Raw genomic sequence first — 18,937 nt, forward strand, 5'->3', positions numbered from 1 at the left:
GGTTTGGCAAGCACACAAAAACGCGCGGTATGGGGGTGTGTGCGTGACGGAACACCGCGATGGCGCTTACCCCCCGCCAGAAAAAATGAAGAAGTCGGCCGAGGTATCAGCTGAGAAAGGAACGCAGCAGGACACTTCTCTTTCTCTCAAGGTGTGTGCGTGCGAGCTGACTCGGCTTCTGTTGTAAGGGCTACTACATAGTTTTACGTGCTTAGTATGGACTATGTAACAAACGGTATGCACACATGTACGGACTAAAAAAAGGCGTGATAATTCGTTGTGCAACTTTGATCCTGGCCCAGAGTGAATGACGTAGGAGGGCTGGTGATATGATTGCTGCATTAGGGCCGAGCCTTGGAACAAAAACCTTGCTGGGCGATAAGCTAGGATTCGGTCCGACTGCGTGCGTTGCATGCATGTGGGGAGAGGAGGGGCACTGGAGGGACACACATCCGATGAGATTGAGGTTCACCAAAGAGGTTCACATTAGGATACAGCACAATACACGCTTTCGTTCATACAACTCATGTGGATTGGATGAAGATTAAACAAACGCCCCTCTATGAAATATACAAAGTACAAAAGGAGGAGGGGCCACCAACTTCCGCAGAGCGGGCAATGATGGCCAATACAAGACTGACCTCTCTGAATGGTCACCTCCTCCCTTCCCAATCCTATTCTAGATGCCATTCGACGCCGTACATACAATGACAAGAAAATACAAAACACCCTAATGACAGGCTCCTCCGTTAACATCAAATCAATCAATCTCGCACATCGACCAAGACTCATGCCAACCATATTGCAATGAGTGAGGACCACAGTCCATCTCCCCTCACAGGGGTTCTCAGCTGTCGCCTTGAAGGCAGAGCAGCAATCCTTCGGCTTCCGAGTCCACGGCTGGGACAAAATCCTTGGGTTTATGCATCCTGTGGCTTGTATCCGGCAATGTTCATCCATCCAGGGTCATGGGCATCCAGAGACTTGTGGCAAGTCTTGATCCTTCATCCGCTAGGCATGCGGGAATCCCATCCGGCTTTTGGAGAACGCGGAAAAGCAAAAACGCAAAAGTGCATGTGTTGAAAAAAAAGAGCAAGAGCAGAGGGGTCCTTGGGTAAACGACAAACCTACTTGGATGCGTCACGGCAGACCGACTCTACCCAGACATATCCTACCTTCAGCCACCGAAGACATCTCGGTACTGAGTGCAAATGTCGTGAAGGCCGACAACCTCCTTTGTCAGCTGGATATCGTCACCGAGGTCGCTTGGGTTGCTCAGGTTGGTGAGCACCTCGATGATGTGCTGCTTCTTGGCAAGGAACTCCTTGGAGAGCGCCTCGCGACGTTGCTGGCGTTGTTGCTCAGCAGTAAGTTTGACAATCTTGGCACGCTTCTCTCCAGACTCCTCGGCCGACGCCTTGCGCTTGCGGGAGGAAGACTTGCGAGTAGCTTGTCCTTGCACAGGTGGCGAGGGCTCAGTGGTGGGCCCATCGTACTGGTGGACTCGCTTCATGTGGTCAAAGAGGTTGTAGCGCCGAGGGAAGCCGTGGCCAGGCACCGCTCTCTCGCAGTCTCTGAAGTGGCACAAGTGTGGCCGAGCGCCGTGACCGTGCATACCGTGCGCCTCGCGCTCGTGGCGGAGGAGGCATGCAGTAGAAGAGAACTGCACACCAACGCAGGTCTTCTTGTTGCAACGGAAGGGCTTTAGATGAGAGTCGACGTACTTGCTAGAAACAGTTTAGACACGTATCATATAGCAGGGCGGACGATATAGAACATACTCGTAGTTGCACTTCAAAGCGGTAGGCTTGTGGCTGCACCCAGCCTTGCCTTCCTCGGGGCAGTGGTACTTGCCATCCTTGTCTGGCGTTTGTTGGTACAGTGGGTGGCTGCGAGCAACCTTTGTACGCTCCTCCTCGAGCTTGGTGTCAGCGGCCTCGGACTGAGAGAGTGTATCTTCGTGTCCATCTAGCGACTGAGGTGCAGAGGCTGCCTTAATATCCTCGTTCTCGTTGCTTTGGAAAGGGTTAGCGCACATACTTTGTAAAAGGAAGAGGATATCTACCGAGACTCGGCAAGTCTTGACTGGTCAAGGTCGACCGTAGGGAAGTGTACACTGGTGGTGCTAGTCGGGGTAGCGACGAACGCACCAAAGGTCGAGTCCTGTGTAGATGCTCGCCTAGACTCTTGCTGGAAGCCGTATGATGAGTAGCGTGCTGCAGCAGGGCGCTCAGAAGCATCAAGAGAAGCATTCTGCCAGTTGCGCTGAGATGTGGGGGTGCTGAACATGGCATCGTTGGTGTTGTGTGATGGCCATGAAGAGAATGGGAAGGTGTTGTTCTGGAAGTGGGTATCGGCACTTGGCCAGTGCGGCGAGCCGCTGATGGATGAGGGTGTGAATCGTGTCATGGTGGATGTTGTGTACTGGGTGTAGTCCTGAGCAGTAGAGTAATTAGCATAAGCGAGGGAACCATCCGTGGATTCCCATGATCCGGAAGTGGATGTTTGTTGCACGTGGCTCATATCCAGAGTGTCCGGGAAAGCACTGAAGTTGTCCGAGCTCATTGTTGGTGAGTAAATGTCGCTGCCAACAAAGTGGCTGCTCATCTGGCTCTCCTGGCGGTTCATTTCTGGCTTCCTAGGTCCGCGCCGGCTGGCGCCGCTCTGGCTCTGGTATGCGCTGTCCATGCTGCACTCAGAAACCGTATCCTTCAGTTCAAAGAAGTCTGATGTGCTCATGTCCTGGAAATCTGAAGAGAAAGGAAAGTCCGGCGCGGAAACAACAGGTGCAGGGATCTCCTTTCTCCACTCAGTGATGTTTGAGATGTAGAATGCTGGCTCCGGTGGTGAATCGAAGAAAGAGTCGCTGGACGCCAGAGTCAGTACCAAACACACGTTCACGGCAAACCTGAATGACAAAAGAACAATTGAAGACAAAAGAAAACGCCATGTTAGTACAGTAGCCAGAAGGAAACCTGTGCAAAATGTCACGTTAGCAAAGATCAGTAGACAGGAGACATGGTGGTGGGCACACACCTCAAGGAGCCAGTAGGGTCAGCATCATTGGCCATAGCATGTCCAGGTTGACGTATCCAAGTTGGAGCCAGTGGTTCGACCAGTAGTATAACAGCATTCCCAAGTCGAGTACTTAGCAAATGTCCGGATCCAGTAGAAACAGTTCACAGAAAACCAGGGCAACTCATCCAGAACAACAGGTGCTCCTTTGACCACACTCAAGTTAGTTTTCGATCAATGGGTCGGTAAGGATAGGCAGACTCTAGCCCATGTACGTACTTCATGTCCGACCAAAGAATCTCCATACCCAGGACCGTGGCCGGTCTGGGCTAGCACGTCCAGGTTATGGTCCGACACGTGATCTTACATAAAAGTCACGTGTTCCATGGGTTGATCCTTGGTACATGGTCCATGGCTTGGCGTCCTTTGGGAAAGCGAACACTCTTATTACCAGTAGTCTGTCGTTTAGCCTAGTTGAGCAGCAACAGAGAAGAACGACATTGTCGGAAGGTGCCTACGTAATCCTTACGGCAATGCAGGGCTGCATGCCGTTTGTCGCACAAGAATTTGATCCAGTGTGGTGTTGGGCATCATTAGCGAGGATCCACTCTCGTATGTTCACCGCCGTTTCGAGAGCTCTGCATTTTAGCTCTGAATCGGGGGCATCGAGGCCTCGTGATTGTCGTGTCTACAAACACCGCAAGGGCAGTGTGCTACGTGTCTCGTATCCTGGGAAGATTATCCTTGGAGGAAATGTGGTCCTGGTAGAACTGAAGAAAAGTGGCCTTGTGGTTGTCCTTTACCGGGGCGGTAAATCATATGGAAGGTATCCTGTGGCATCCTTTGGGAGATCCATCTGGGGCTGTAGTGGCGGCGAACAGAAAGAGAAGAAAAATCAAACAGTAGGAAAGAAACACATGATTGTAGCAAGACAGGCGGCAACGTAACAGCAAGACTGAAAGGAAAAGGTGAAGGTCAAAGCAAAACAGGTTGGGGGAGGAAACCGTTGGGCAGTAAGTACCTGGATAGGGCTCCGTCTGGGCTCCGAATTGTCATCCTGAGCAAGGGCTCTTGTTTTTTGATGTTGTATGGGTCGTGTTTGACAGATCAAGCAAACGTCGCAAAGAAAGATTGCTAAGGTAGCTTGTTTGCAGTGCGATGGCAGTGGTTGAGAGTAAAAGCTGTTGTGTTGAGGAGGAAAGAAGGAAGTGAGAGAGCTGAGAATATGCAGGCGCGGACTTGGGTTGCTGACGGGATGGTGGCTTGGTTTGAGTGCCAACGCATAGGAGAAGGCCCCACACACAAGTGCCGCGAGGAAATGTCTTCGGCGGTTTGGAAGCCAATGGGATGAATTTGCGTGCGTGGCCGGGTTGGGAGAGATGCACTTCTTATCACTCCGAGTCAAGCGCTAACGTCACAGACTTTGCGCTCGGTTCACGAGTCACCCTTGGCTACTCTCGCGATTCACAGGCGTTGGACGGGCTTCCGTGTCGGCGTAATACTCTGCTCCTGTCGCTCCCGGCTCACAATAGGGGATGCTAAATTGAAATGCCGCCAGGGGCCCGTCGGGGATTGCAGAGGGAGCAGTGATCATCACGGGTGGCAGCCAACCGCGTGGCCGGAGGGACGACGCGATACCACCGTCACACCTGCAAATTCAAGGAACCCGCCAGCCGAACGCGCACACACTGTGGATGCACCCCTCGTCTAGCTCTGCGATCAACAACCACAAAACCTGAACTGCCTGAACTGCGCCGAGGCCATGCTTGCGAACCAGCTCAAAAAACAAAGCAGCGGCGGGCTGAGCTTTGCGCAAAATGCGGCAACGCGAGCGCTGGCCCGCCCAATAATGCCAACCGTCGTTTTTTATTGATATGCCACAGCCTGCGGGATACCGGCTGGGTGCTCCCTTCATCCGCCCCATCCGCAGGGTCCGGCACACCAGTCCGCCAAATTTCATTTCCCCTGGCCGACCATCATATTGCAGTTGCAATTGCACTCTCTGCACACAGCGGCCAATTGGTCATGCTTCACAACATACACACATACTTACTTGAACACACCTGCATGCATACTTACCGTCATACTATATGTATGTACGCACATTGTACATACATATCTAATGCACACTTACGTCCGCCTGACCTGAGCAAACGACCAAATCATCATGTGATGCAGACGTAGGCGGCGGCCACTGGTCCAAGGGAAACCATGTACAGCGTACAACAACATGCAGCCGTGATATACCGTCAGTCCTTCATACGACGCCCCTATTGGCAAACGCCGGTCACCCTCCTTGACCTATAGCACAGTGCTCGAGGCAACGTGGCTCGTTCGCAGAGAAGTCTATTCAGAGTCAGAACATGTTGTAACAGCAAGCGGCCAATGGCACAAGTTGGGATGGTGGCTGTGATCAGATAGGAGCGAAAGACAATGCTGTTTGGTTCCTCAGTGTCCTTTGGACTAAGATGAACTATGCTTTAAAAAATGTGGTATCATCATGCAAGGGGATGGGATTGTTGACAAGTGTCACGTACCTTTGTTGGCCAATGCCATCGTTGCTGCAAGGCTGCTGCTGCGAGACTGCACCAGAAAACTTGATCTGATGCCAACGTCGAGGCCAGTGATTTGAGTTACACCAAGACAGTTTGCGCAGCATGTGTCGGATGGCGCATTAAAGGGCGGAGGGCAAGTCGCGACACGTGCGACAGCTAGCAAAAATACTCCTCATCGGCCCGGCTGTTGTGTGTCCGAAAGATCTGCATCAGTAGCTATCATTGCAATTGCGTCTCTCAGGAGACAGCACGCAACCTGTTAACGGCTGGAGGCGGCAAACTCTAAAAAGCGGCAACCGCTGCACATGCCAGGAATACAAGGTCGGAGGCTCAACGCTGTGCCGAGTCCGGGAGAATTTGCGGAAGTCTGCCCCAAGGTTACCTTGCTGAGGGTTGAGGAAGAGATTGCTCTGCAGTGCGAGCGCGAAAGACATTTGCACTCGCTTAGCAAAAGCGGTAACGCGCGCTTATTTGTCAGCCACTGACGTCAGTGCTATCAGAGCAACCGACGCAGACGGGGTTACTCTTCACTCAGCCGCCGACTTGTAATTCCTTAACCACAAGCCGTGCCCGCTAGCACCGGTCATACATACCATGAAATCAACGACAATTTCTAAAGACATGACATCAACAATACCAAGATATGGCTCCCGCGTCGGTACAAAGCTTGGCTGAATGCCGTCGATGGAAGCTTCTCGATGGTGTCATAGCATGCCTACAGCGTTGTGCATCCAGGAAGGGTCTCAGTAGCTTTACTTCAAACACATGGTCGAATCTACCGTTGTTGTACTACCCAAAGATCGACAGGTGTACTTAATAGCGGTCGGTTCATCACGAGCGGCGCGATCTGCCTACAAAAACTAGTGCGATCGATACCCCTTCCCTGACTGCGCCTCAATGCCCCTTAGGATGGACAGAGGCGAATCTGTCATTGAGGTCGCTAGACCCTGCACGCCGTCTTCGACGCCTCGACTATCGTTCAAGATCGATGTCACGTGCAAACAAACGGTCTGGCTAGCATCTACGCTTTAGATCATCGAGCTGCGTCAGGTGTGGATAAATCAGCAGAATATGATTCGCTGCGGAACTCTGATTAGATTTGGCCAGCAGAAGCAAGTGCAGCATAGCGCCGTTTGCTTGCCATTCATGTCATCGTTACAGACGTTCAGGGTCCAAACTGCACTGTCAGAATGCGGGGGAGGGCTAGACCCTCACTGATTGGTACGATCATGTATCGTCTGCGTAATGGTCATGCCACATGCGATCGTGTGCTCGACAGTATGGAACTGAGGGGTATTTATCAGCGGTTTGCATTCCCGTTTTCAAATAACCAATACCTGCAAATTACTCTCAATTACTACATCCAAGTTCAATTTCAACTCTACATACGATTTCTATTCATATCAAATATCAAAGATGTCTTCTCCAATCAACAAGGTTTTTGGCAATGATGCTACCCCAGCCATGCCTGAAGCTCCAAAGCAAAACAACGACCGCCGAGTGTCTGATGCCTCCGTGGGATCCGAGTCGTTCTTCGATGGTCGCCGAAGGGTATGTTTTTGAATACTTGGTTAATTGAACAGCCGTGACTGACACTATGTAGTCTTCAGCAACCCAGCGATTTGCAAACTTAGAGGCTCTCAAGCGTCGTCAGGATGAGGAGAGCCTGGCCCGGAGACAGTCCTTCCATGATGCATACGGAAAGCCGGGTCTAATCGGTACTTGGTGGAACAAGTACGATCCTTAATCTATCAAGTGCTCCCAAATTCAATACTAATTATTCTCAGCTTCACTCGTGGACCTCTTCAACCCACTACCCAGTCGCAGCAATCGAAGGGCGGGTCATCATAAGTTCTTATTATTTCAAGTACGTGACATGGTAATGAGATGAGATGAAAGTTTATGAAGCAAGAAGCCAGAAGGCAAATATGGTTTACTCACCAGGTCGAAGACTAAAAATGAAGGCACAAAGCGTTTTCGCAAGCATGTATTATACCAATATGATGTAAAATCCAAGACAAACAATATACAAATGAGCCCATGGATTGAGTTGAAGCATGTGACGACACGTGAGATCTGAGCTGTGAGCTGCGGCTAAGCGTGGGCCAGTGCGGGGAAGGCCCACCAAGTTACTATTGGCTTTGGCGAAAGTGACGTTGTGGCTACATGCACCAAATATTCACGAACGAACACCTTTCTTCATTACCACCTTACGTTCTCCTTGCTGTTGTCTGGTCTGTGCCGCTGCTGCTATAATACGCTGGATTTGTAACTGCAATCCTGAAAACTTGCGCAACTACTACTTCCTAGTCTCAGCGCCCCGCTACACACATCACTTCGTCACTTATACTAGGTCGCGTCGCGCCCGCAATCCAACAACGCCATAGCAAAGCAAGCGATGACTGCCAGGTCTCGCTCTCCAGGATATGGCGATGTTACCAGTATCAACCTTAATCGCCTGCTCTCGAGACTAGAGCGTATAGTATTGGCAGATCCATCACCAGAGCTACGAAAGTCCAGTTACGAGCGGGCACGCGTGAGCGCAGTAGGTTGAAACACATGCATCACATCTGTAGATATGGCTTGCTAAAACTTCCCAGAATATCGAACATGCGCGCACGTTACTCCTCAACCTTGAGCATTCGGCCTCGACAATACCCTCTAAGTCCAAGAAATCGGAACTACAAGCCGATCTGCAACAAAAACGCGAGCTCATAAAGCAGCTAAATCAGCGGATATACGAATTGAATCAGCTAGATGATGCAGAGTCGGGCGGGTCTGTAGATTCCGATCAAGAAGAAGCAGATGAATTTCCTTCATATGCGCCGAGAGTGAAGACAGAGGCTGGACGGGATATCACAACATCGGGGGGAAACAACGAAGCACTCCAAAATGCTGCGCAGGGATTGGCATCAGAACTGCGACGGAGAGGCAAGCCAGAGGCTGACGGAGCCAAATCTGGGGCACAAGCAGCCTCTGGCAATTCTCTTCTCCCTTCAAAACCCACAACAACGACAGGCGATCCAGCCCATGTGCAGACAGAGGCACTCCTATCTTACGAAAGAAATGAACAGGAAACGCTCACGACAAGCCTCCTCGATATGGCCAAGCTATTGAAGGAACAATCGATAAACTTTTCAAACACACTCGAGGGTGACAAGAGCGTGGTAGATCGAGCATTGGCTGGGCTAGACAAGAATACATTGAATATGGATGCTGCCAGTAGGAGGATGGGCACGCTGCAGAGGATGACTGAAGGCAAGGGCTGGTGGGATAGAATGAGGCTCTATGGCATGATTGCTGGCCTATGGTTGATCGCATTCCTAATTGTATTCGTAGGGCCCAAGGTCCGTTTCTGAAACTGCCCTTGCGGGTAGTGACGTTGTCAGAAAAGAACGATTGGATTTCCAGCCATGTCACAAATGTTTCGCAAGCATGAGGGGCGGTGGGCGTGGCACATAGCTCACATGGGCGCGTCAACATCACCATCAGCACCAATGACAGCGTGTCACGCATGAGCTTGGCCAAAATTTCAGTCAACATCCATGGCGCTACGCACTTTGCGCCGAACACGTATTTGCGTGCACACCACGTGGCTCACACGGCAGCCCTGATCCATCTTCACCGCTGAGCCACAGAACTGGACCCTGCGCCCATCTCGCATCCTGCAAGCAGCCGCTTAGCGTCATTGAGCCCCGTCTTATTATGTACCTTGATTCCGTCAAGTGCATCACTCAAGAACAACAATAACTCAGTATTAATCTGTTCTATCCCTTTCCAATTGACATACTCGGTGTCGCAACAAGATGACAGCCATACAAATGACCGCTTTGGGCTCACGCTGTACGTACCCAGCCCCCCTATGTTCCTGATCGCGCCTACCCGCAATTGCGACAACAACTAACAAACACGCCCAGCTCTCAACCACTCCTCCGCGGATGCGGAAGCTGAATACGACCGCCTTCGCGACCTTGCCCGTCAAGAAGCCGCCAAACGCTCCTCATGTTTCGACCGCGCGCACCAAGCGTACGAGTCCGGCGATGGCGCTGCTGCCCACGAGCTCTCACAGGAAGGAAAGAAGCACGCCGAAAAGATGGAGCAATACAACCGCCAAGCACGCGACTTCATCTTCCGGGAAAACAATGCCGAAGGGCGCGTTGATGGCGACACAATTGACCTGCACGGTCTCTTCGTAGAAGAAGCAGAAGACGTGCTCGAGGAAAGAATCAAAGTCGCCAGACAACAAGGCCAAACCCACCTCCATGTCATCGTCGGCAAGGGCAACCACAGCACGAACCACGTACAAAAGATCAAACCGCGAGTCGAGCAAGTATGCCGCGAACTGGGCCTGCAGTACCGCACCGAGGAAAACGAAGGTAGAATCTTCGTCAACCTCCAGGGCGGCAGCGTCGACGAAATGCCGCCGCCTCCACATGCGCCGTCAGCTGGATACCCCGGACAGCAGCACCACGGTGGTGCCCCGCAACACCATGGTGGTCAACACCAGCAACACCATGATCAGCAGCAAAACCAAAACGACGAGATTGAGAACATGGTTAAGAAGGGTCTGCCCAAGTTGCTCAAGATGCTCAAGTGCTGTACGGTTATGTAAGGCAGTGTGGCGAGGTTTTGCTAGTGTTGGGAGATATGTACGTTTCCATATTTGTTACAAAGGTGTATATGATCCAGATGAAAGAGGAGAAAAAAAATTGGAATAAGAAAGTTGGAATGAGGGAGATTTGTATAAAGCGAAAAGAAGAGTGTGATACCCAAGAGACGTTGTTATACGTGGGCAGGATAGGGTAAACTTTACAGTCATGTCAGAAGGAGACCTGTTAGGGGCTCCCTCCACGTATATATATATTTGTTTTCTTTCTTTTAGTTGGTTTGGTATGAGAATGGATATCACGTTGTATTTGAATCAATTAGTTTTTGTTTTATCATTATGATTGTTGTCTATCATGACATAACCCATCTTTCCTCGCCCTCTTCCTCGCTTTAACCAAGTTTTGTCCCTTCTTGGACAAAACAATGAAATAAATAAGACAAGAGTAGTTAATTGGAAGTCTACATGCGAATTTTTTTTCTTCTTCTCCTCTTTTCTCGCTTCTACTTTGTATCCCCCCATACTCCTATGTACTTCAATTTCTTTTTTCTTCTTTCCATTTAACACAAAAGCACAAAGTGATTCCTACAATCTCGTTATTTGTTTAACGAAAGTAGCGGAGCCGCTGTTTCTCACTACGTGAGAGGGAGTCTAGGACGAAGTTTTGTGAAAGGACAAGGTAAGTAGAGTCAATGTTTATTTGATCATGCTTCATATACGGTGTGTTCAGAAAGATGAGAAGAGAAGAAAACAATAGCTTATAAAAGGAGTATTGTTTGAGCATTCTGCTTCGTTTTTTGGGGGGGGGCATTTGCTTAGCAAGGTCTATATACGTGTATGTCAGGAGGAAAGCAGAGAGCTCTGTTAGTTGTTAGCAGTATTGGTGAAATGCGAAAATCTAGATGAACAAGGTAATTCGCACTTATCGAGCCTTATGCTGTGAAAAAAAGTGTCAAAGAGGGGCAATAGCTCAGCGCAAAAGCCAACACAAGTCACGTATATCAGTGATGGGACAGTAAACACGATTCGAAACAAGCACGGTTTAAATTCTCGTCTAAAACTCAAAAAACTAAACTAGAGTATGATTTTCCTCTCACCTTTTTTCTTCATAACGATTGTTGAAAAGTCAAGCACACCTATGCTGAGGTGATAAAAGAAAGTAATGTGAGAAATGGTAAAAAGAAATGCACAATTCTTGTGTGTTTGATGCTCAGCTCTTCCGTGCTGCAGTTGGGCTTACTCCATTGTGCACTTCATCTTGACGCATCACCCATATGGGCTTAATCTGGGGAATACGGCGGATTTAAAGCTCGCATATGGTTGAAATGCGGTTACGTGCTAGCGACGGATTGCCGCAGGTAGGGCGGTATGCTGTCCGGAAGGGCCGACACAAGCTGCAGTACGGACTGGTCCTAATATCAATATCAGTGCCAACGCACTGGCGGTCGCCTGCTCTGGTTTTGCCAACAGAGCATGTCCTAGGTCAGACGGCCGGTGATGAATCCGGTCTGTTGCTCGATCGGGTGAAGTAGAGAGGCTCGCAGCCAAAACGTGTAAGAGTAGTAGTAGGGTATGTTACCACTATATCAGAGAGGCGAGATCAGTCGTAGCCATTACCGGTGCCAATCTGACTGGCAAAAGCAGTGGAAACACTGCGAGCGTCATCGTCTTCAAAGCCGCCAAGTGCACCACGCAACCCACGACCAGCACCAAAGCCGGTGCCAACGTTTGGACCCTGGCGAGTTGATTCCACAAAGCGGTTAAGGCGGTCTGACTGGCTGAGTGAGGTGGGCTTGTTGTAGTCGTTCAGACTCAGACCAGAAAGACTGATGCCGCCAGGCGCATCACTACGGGTGTCCGTGAGCTCGCTAGCTGCAATAGATTCACCGGCAACGCTTTGAGGCGCGCCATTCTTGCCCTTGCCGTTAGGACGGCCGGGTAAGGGCCAGGACTCTTGGAAGTTGGAGAACATGGGGGGATAGTTGGAAGGAACACCAACACCGCCAAGGGCAGAAGAGTGGACAGACGACACGTCATCTGGGATGTAACCCACAATAGAACCGTTGTCGTTGTACTCTTGACGAGGCTTGTTGCCATTGAAGCCTGGCTGACGACCAGAGGTCATGGCATTGGCGTGCTGGTAGGCCATCTGGTAGCGTTGAGGCCCGCGATATGTCTGCTTGGGGCGGCTGAATTGAAGAAGCGACACCTGTAGGTTGGTCAAGGGTCCTTCGACGAGACAGTTGCGCTCCTTGAAATGAAGAAGAAGGTAATGCCACAGTGGGTGCTTGGATAAGACCTTGGGGTTACCAAGAATGACGAGACCATACTTGGCACGAGTGAGGGCGACGTTGAGACGACGAGGATCACTCAAGAAACCGATACCCTGGTGATCATTGGAACGTACACAGGACAAGATGATGAAATCCTTCTCACGACCCTGGAAAGCGTCAACGGATGCAACCTCGACCTCCTTGTAGTTCTCCTTCTTGAAGCTGCCAGTTGCTTGCATGGAGCTGACAACATAACTGCGCTGACCCTCGTATGGAGTGATGATACCAATATCGCTGGGCTGCACGCCTGCTTTGAAGAAGCGAGTCACAATCTTTTCGACATTCTGGGCTTCGGTCCGGTTGAGGTAGGAAGTTCCAGAAGCCGAGATTTCTTCAGCACCAAGATTTGACCAGAACATCATTGGGCTATCAACAACTGGCCAGGGGAAGTCGACATCGCGGCGGATACGCTCTTGCATCGTTACACCATTCTGGAGAGAGCCTTCGTAGAACATGTTGGATGGGAACTCGGACAGACACGGGTGCATACGGTACTGGACCTGTAGTCGGATGGGAGAGCACCCAAGGATGACGAGACGCTCAAACAAAGATTGGTTAAGACCAGCTGTTGCGGCCTTCTTGTTCATGATGACAGGTCCAAGTTGCTGGTGGTCACCAACCAGTACGACCTGCTTACATCCCAGGACCAAGGGAATCATGCACTCTGGCTCTGCAGACTGTGTCGACTCATCAATGAGCACAGTGCGAAACTTCATCTTGGACAGACGAGGATCACCGGCACCAACGCAGGTACAGCAGATGACGTCGGCTGCATTCAGGATCTCACGCTCGGCTGCACGAGTGAGCTGCTTAAACTTCTTTTCGTCCTGGCTTGAGAGCTCGCCTACGTCGTTCTTCAGCTGGTTCAGCTTGTTAAGCTCGACATTGGTATCGTTCATGCGAACTTGCTCATGAAGGGACAAGAAGCCAACAGGAGACTCGACATCCTCTCTGGACTTTGCGGTTACACGAACTGTCTTGAGACCAGTAAGGTGAATACGTTCGCACAGTTGATCGACGGCAACGTTGGAGGGTGCGCAAACCAGGACCTGACTACCGCTGATTTTGCAAAGGTGGTAGATGATGGTGGCGGACGTGACAGTCTTTCCGGTACCAGGAGGGCCTTGAATCAGACTGAGAGGCTTCTGGAGGACGCTCTTTACAGCATTGTTTTGACTGTTGTTGAGCTCCGGAAGACCTGGGACGCTGAACTTGCGAGGGATTGTAACCTTCATAGGGGCTGCTGCTACTTCGTGACCAAGCAGACGGTGGAAGATGTAGCCAGAAACACTCATCTCATCAATAGCAAACGTCTTCATAGCATGTTGCATGCGGTCAAAGGAAGTAGCCTTCCAGACATAGTCGGCACTGAAGTTGTGGGTGCATTCGGTAGGAACCGACTTGTGGTCGCCCTTGGTGCGCAGTTCAATGGTGACCTCGTCCGATTGGTTGTTGGGGATCTTGATGACATAGCCGACGCCTTCCCAGTGCGGACGGAGCTCTCCAGTGTAGCGTAGTCGCATCTCGTCACCAACGGCGAGCTTGACGTCGCCTAGTTCAAGCTTGGGGAGGATGAAGCTAGCCGTGTGCTTGTTGTTCAGGGCCATGTCCCAGCGCACAACCAAGTTATCCTGTGATTGCGATTCCTTAAGTTTTCGGTCATAATCAGCCTCGATTTTGACCAGGGGGCCAAAAACATTCTGGTACTGGTAGGCATCGTCGTATCGGAGCAAAACCTTGGCAATGACCTCCTCTTGGCCGGCGCCCTTTTCGAGGTCGGCAATTGTAGCATTGGCGTCATCCTTCCACAGCTCCTCGAGCTTCGCAATGGTCTGGGGACTCAGATGGCGGGCGCGGAGCTGCTCCTGGTCGGTTGGGGGAGGGACAAGCCAGGGAAGGAAGGAACGGTCTTCAATGAGGGGCTGCCAGCGCGATGTGTCCCAGTTCATGTCTTTCTGCGAGGGCATGGCGGCGCATGGCTGGCGACAGAGCAGCACAACGACCGTGTCCGACTTTGCGGGAATGAAACCGAGCAGGAAGACATTCTTGGTGCCACAATTGTAGCACTCGAGTGTCGTGTCGCCGAGCGAAGAGGCGGGATGCAACTGGACTTCCTTGTGGCGGGCGCGGACCAGATGGTTGATGATGTGCGACGACGATGAGTTGCCACGGGCACTGCAGAACCACTTGCTGCAGGCCAGACACTTGACGACGCTCCCGGCGTTATGGATGCCACAGTACGCGCCTAAAGCAACCGGTCAGTCAGTACAGCCTTTGGTCGTGCCCGCCCACTTCCTTCCTACGTACACGCATGGGCCGGCAGCTCAACCTCCGCATCCTCCGCACGCATGGCCGACTGGCCCCCTCGGCCGCCTACCGGCATACTGGCCATGCTCTCAGCGTCATCGTCATCATAATCTTCGTCATCATCGGCGCGGCGCCTGCGCGAAAGCTGGCCGTGGGAGAGGTCGCCGTCCAGAATGCCCTCGTCTACGTCGCCGGCGTTGATTGTGGCCGCCGAGTCCGACACTAGGTGGTTGCCCATGTGCGTGAAGGCGCCCTCCATGTTCGCCGTCGTAGTCGTTGGTTTCGTTGTCTTCGTTGTAGTCTCGGCCGTAGTCAAATTTAAGTCGTGTGGCGCTCGAGGCCTCACTCACCCCCGGTTGGGTCTGGAAATTCGTGGGGCCGAGTGCAAAGTTTCGAGGTGGTGGTAGTGGGTGATGTTGATGTTATTGGTGGACAGCAAGAGCTGAGAATATGTCCGTCTCTTCTACTCACACCATTGCCAGCGCGACAAGGCCTTGACGTTGCGCGTGTGGGTTTGCAACTGAGTGTAGGTGGATTGTGGCGGACAAAGATTGTATTGAAACAAAGTCCAGCGGGGTCGGAATGTCGGAGCATATTGCCCTTGGCGCGTGCTCTCTCCCACGATTGCCTCGATCTCTACTCCCAACATTGTATCTTCTTCTCATCAAGCACTGCATGTGCAAACACCAGAACGCATCCCTACACACAATCGTCAATTCCCAATTGGGGACATGTCAGCCTACAAGAGCCCAGCAGAGAAACCACCATCGCCAGCAACCGTTCAATTGCCCCACACACGTCATTGACAGCCATTGTAGCCATGCATCGAGGCCCATTGGTGCGAATGAAAAATCTCACAAAGCACATGCGGGACTGGCCATAATCTATGGTCCATCACCTTACGTATACCCGCTGCACCCTACACGCCTGTGGTACAAGCTATTCGCACCGTCTACTCGTGACATCATCCTTGGAAGAACGCTTGGGAAAGAGACCGTCTTCTACGCATCCTCTTACCAGGCCTTGTGTAAGCATAAACCATAGGTTCGGTATCCACTCAAAGGAAGATATCCACTCAAAGGAAGATATCCACTCAAAGGAAGAAATGGCGGTTGGCAACCAAATGCTTCCATGTCTCTTCGACCCATCCTGATACTTGGACTTAATCAACGCAACACGATGGCTGTAACCGAGACAAGGATGGGCATTCCTATTCACCCATCTTATTAGGATCGATTTTTATTCACTACATGGCGGCGCATTGTCTCGGCTACCTTTTCAAGTCCCCATTCATTTACGGTCGAGTCTTTCAATACCAAGAGAGCATGTCGTCAATGGGATCCAAGTCATCACATGGCTCATCGTTGATACTCTTCCAAAGTGTTGGCAACTAGTGCGGTGGCTAGATCTCTATTGTCAGTGCCATCCTGTCGATATCAGCGCTCTCACCTTGGGCTGTCTGCCGGTCTGCCTGCCGGTCTGCCTGCTTGTCACAGCGAGAGCAAGACTAAGCCCCAGCATCAGCTGCCCACTACACACATGGTGCGGTTCAACTTGATCACGTTGTTGTATATGCAACTTGTCAACGGCTGCCTTGTGCATCTACTGCTAGCGATAATTCCATATATTGCGTCCAGCTCACAATGTGCAGTCTGTCAGCTGTCCCGCCATGATGATCAGATTCGCACAAAGCAGGGTTGTACTTGCGTGTGTTTGCCTGTGCATATGCATTTCCACTATAATTCCGCAGCACAGCATATATCGTTGACGCGAGTGTGGGGGAAGCTGGAGCCGTATTTGCAAGATGTCAGACGACAACGCCGTGCATTTAGCACCATGCAGGCCACCGCATTTGCAAAAGCCAGAGTCTCTCACCATAGGACCACGATGCTGACATGCGATCGGCTATCAGCCCATATGCAATCCCCACAATTGGGACCACGTTGCTCAGCGTCTGATTCCGTGCAGGTTCGCATGGCGCACCCTGTCTCGGTTGTCGTACTGCGAAACACTCGGTATGTCGCACATGTCTATCTCCGCAGTTTGGGCAGGTGGATCGGCATAGCCATGCAGAGCAACTGGATACTGGCGGATATCCAGCCCCATCCACCGCGGCATGACGTCTAATATAGGAATAGTACTGTACATGTGTTGCAGCCTCACACCTCAGTAGCGCCAATATCTCCCACCTTGGAGCCACCGGCACACAAAGACATGAAGCGAGATAGCCACATGGCCATCTTGGCTTTGAAACTACTGCGAGCAGCAATCAAAATGGAAATTCAGCTTATGGCATACTATCACGACATGCTCTCTACCGATCGAGGTCAGTAGTACAAGTCCGATCCGAAAGCTTAGAAGGTTCTTGTGCAGCCATATCCATTTTCAGCCTCTGCTGCCATGCAGGCGGTAACACGTAGCCATAGATGGGGGGCTATTCGGGCCTATTCGGGCCTATTCCGATGTCACGCAGCACGCAGCACGCAAGGCACAAGACTTTATTGCCTATTCCTACAGTATGCATGTTTGTGAGAGGTTCGGCCCTGTTGTCGAAATAGCTGCATGTCATTGCAGGCAGCCTTCTTCTTTCTCTTTGTCTTTGATCGGAGTCTGGCAGTCAGACTAGGCAGTGAGCACCACCTTATTGCCAATGCTGCCTAATTGCTAACAATGGGAAGTAAAAGATACAAGACTATTGTATCAACTCTGGTCCGTAGCAAAGAGAGAGAGAAAGGCAAAAGGCGAGAGGGGGTAATTGCACCGCTATCCCTACCAACACGGCTAATGCCTCCGCCCGCCCACGCAACGTCCACCTTGCGCTCCGTATTGCGCGCATGCTGTGCAACATATTCCCGCCGAGCAAGAAGCTGAGAAAGCGGGGCATGCAGCTGCAAGGCGCAGACCAAGCAAGTGTGATTCTCTCGCTTTGACATCGGCTGCTGCCGGCCATGACTCGGTAAATATAGGATACATGCATACAAAAAAAGATGCGGTTTGCTCCGTAGTAATTCACGATTGGGTGAGACGGCCTCACGCTTCAGGTGCAGTATTAGTGAGAGCAAACCCCCAAAAAAAGAGGAGCACGGATACGTGAGACGGGCGGACCAGGGTATTGCGATTGGTGAGAATGTGGACAAGAAGCACAGCCGCAGTATATCCGAGCATGGTCGCACGACATCAGTGAAGGCGGAGTTTGAGCATAGACCGTAGGAGCAATATTGGAATGGCTTTTTGGCTGTGCTGCCACATCTTCGGAGTATCCCACGCGCCGCGGCTTAGCATTGAGAAAGCACACGACACACTTCGCACCAGAAATTATTGGAAAAGTTGCAGAAGCAGAATTCCAAATCCAAAACAAACTGTTGAACGAGAAAGAAAAAAGTTGGGAAAAGGGGGGAGGGAAATTTCCAAATAGACCTAGTCCAACCAGCACCGTCCGACTCGCCCTCCGCAAGCCTAGAATGTGCCCATTGAACGGGCTGGAAAAGGAAGTTGAGCTTACCTCACTTTTCTGTCGCGCTGCTCTCTTTTTTCTCCTCTTTGCCACACACACCCCCGCGCGTGCGCACGCGTGCTTGAACCTTACCCGCTGCGCCCCGTGTCCGTTCGGGTCGTTCCCGCGCCCCAGCTAGTCCCAACCTCGAACTTGCGCGGGAACGCGGGCGCGCGCGGGACACAAGCATGGGTCCCAGATCGTCCGACAGCCTCCTCTCTTCTTCTTTTGATGAGAGAAAAAAAAATCAAGTATTGGTATTGGAGAAGTCAGCTCACTCTTCAATATTGTGGATACGGGAATTCCGGGGGAATCGCATTAGACGGTAGTGGGCTTTTCTGTCCTCTCTCTCCTGGTTCACTGCTTTTTTTCTTTTTTGTAGAGGGAAGGGAGGGAGGGCTGTGTCTAATGTTGACATTACGATTACATCAATTGACTTGATATCATGCATGTAAGATACATGCTTGAGATGTGCGATTCTTTGATTAATCAAATACGTACGCAATACTACCTATTTCCCTCTCTCCTCCTCCTCCCTACCCTGCAACAGAAAATACCGCATCCATCCCCCCTCAAAAAAACGCGACATGATTATTCCTTGTCAGACTATCCCCCAGACAACCTCGCG

General features: G+C 51.2%; 6 protein-coding genes across 6 annotated transcripts; 4 read left to right on the top strand and 2 right to left on the bottom strand.

Moving 5' to 3' along the window:
- Positions 1–484: 484 nt before the first annotated feature.
- Positions 485–1,127, bottom strand: COCSADRAFT_262123 (uncharacterized protein; the record flags this gene model as incomplete). Its single annotated transcript, XM_007707227.1, has 1 exon — positions 485–1,127. The coding sequence occupies exon 1, from the start codon at positions 958–960 to the stop codon at positions 487–489; it is 474 nt and encodes a 157-aa protein (XP_007705417.1). The 5' UTR covers positions 961–1,127.
- Positions 1,128–1,177: 50 nt separating this feature from the next.
- COCSADRAFT_165206 (uncharacterized protein) lies at positions 1,178–3,071 on the bottom strand (the record flags this gene model as incomplete). The annotated part of the gene is made up of 4 exons (XM_007707228.1): positions 1,178–1,727; positions 1,782–2,015; positions 2,066–2,866; positions 3,037–3,071. 4 exons carry the CDS (start codon positions 3,069–3,071, stop codon positions 1,178–1,180), a joined length of 1,620 nt encoding a protein of 539 aa, XP_007705418.1.
- Positions 3,072–3,109: 38 nt separating this feature from the next.
- On the top strand, positions 3,110–4,014 carry COCSADRAFT_262117 (uncharacterized protein). The gene has a single exon (XM_007707229.1). It carries the CDS (start codon positions 3,420–3,422, stop codon positions 3,960–3,962), a length of 543 nt encoding a protein of 180 aa, XP_007705419.1. The 5' UTR covers positions 3,110–3,419; the 3' UTR covers positions 3,963–4,014.
- Positions 4,015–6,539: 2,525 nt separating this feature from the next.
- On the top strand, positions 6,540–7,538 carry COCSADRAFT_41518 (uncharacterized protein). Its single transcript, XM_007707054.1, has 3 exons — positions 6,540–7,121; positions 7,174–7,304; positions 7,358–7,538. The coding sequence occupies exons 1-3, from the start codon at positions 6,987–6,989 to the stop codon at positions 7,419–7,421; spliced, it is 330 nt and encodes a 109-aa protein (XP_007705244.1). The 5' UTR covers positions 6,540–6,986; the 3' UTR covers positions 7,422–7,538.
- A 430-nt stretch (positions 7,539–7,968) lies between these two features.
- Positions 7,969–10,182, top strand: COCSADRAFT_102350 (uncharacterized protein; the record flags this gene model as incomplete). The annotated part of the gene is made up of 4 exons (XM_007707230.1): positions 7,969–8,115; positions 8,171–8,917; positions 9,090–9,267; positions 9,488–10,182. 4 exons carry the CDS (start codon positions 7,969–7,971, stop codon positions 10,180–10,182), a joined length of 1,767 nt encoding a protein of 588 aa, XP_007705420.1.
- Positions 10,183–16,107: 5,925 nt separating this feature from the next.
- Positions 16,108–17,225, top strand: COCSADRAFT_262218 (uncharacterized protein). The gene has a single exon (XM_007707231.1). The coding sequence runs from the start codon at positions 16,356–16,358 to the stop codon at positions 16,941–16,943; it is 588 nt and encodes a 195-aa protein (XP_007705421.1). The 5' UTR covers positions 16,108–16,355; the 3' UTR covers positions 16,944–17,225.
- Positions 17,226–18,937: the final 1,712 nt, after the last annotated feature.

This window comes from Bipolaris sorokiniana (genome assembly GCF_000338995.1).
Source record: "Bipolaris sorokiniana ND90Pr unplaced genomic scaffold COCSAscaffold_18, whole genome shotgun sequence".
Taxonomy (NCBI): Eukaryota; Fungi; Ascomycota; class Dothideomycetes; order Pleosporales; family Pleosporaceae; genus Bipolaris; species Bipolaris sorokiniana.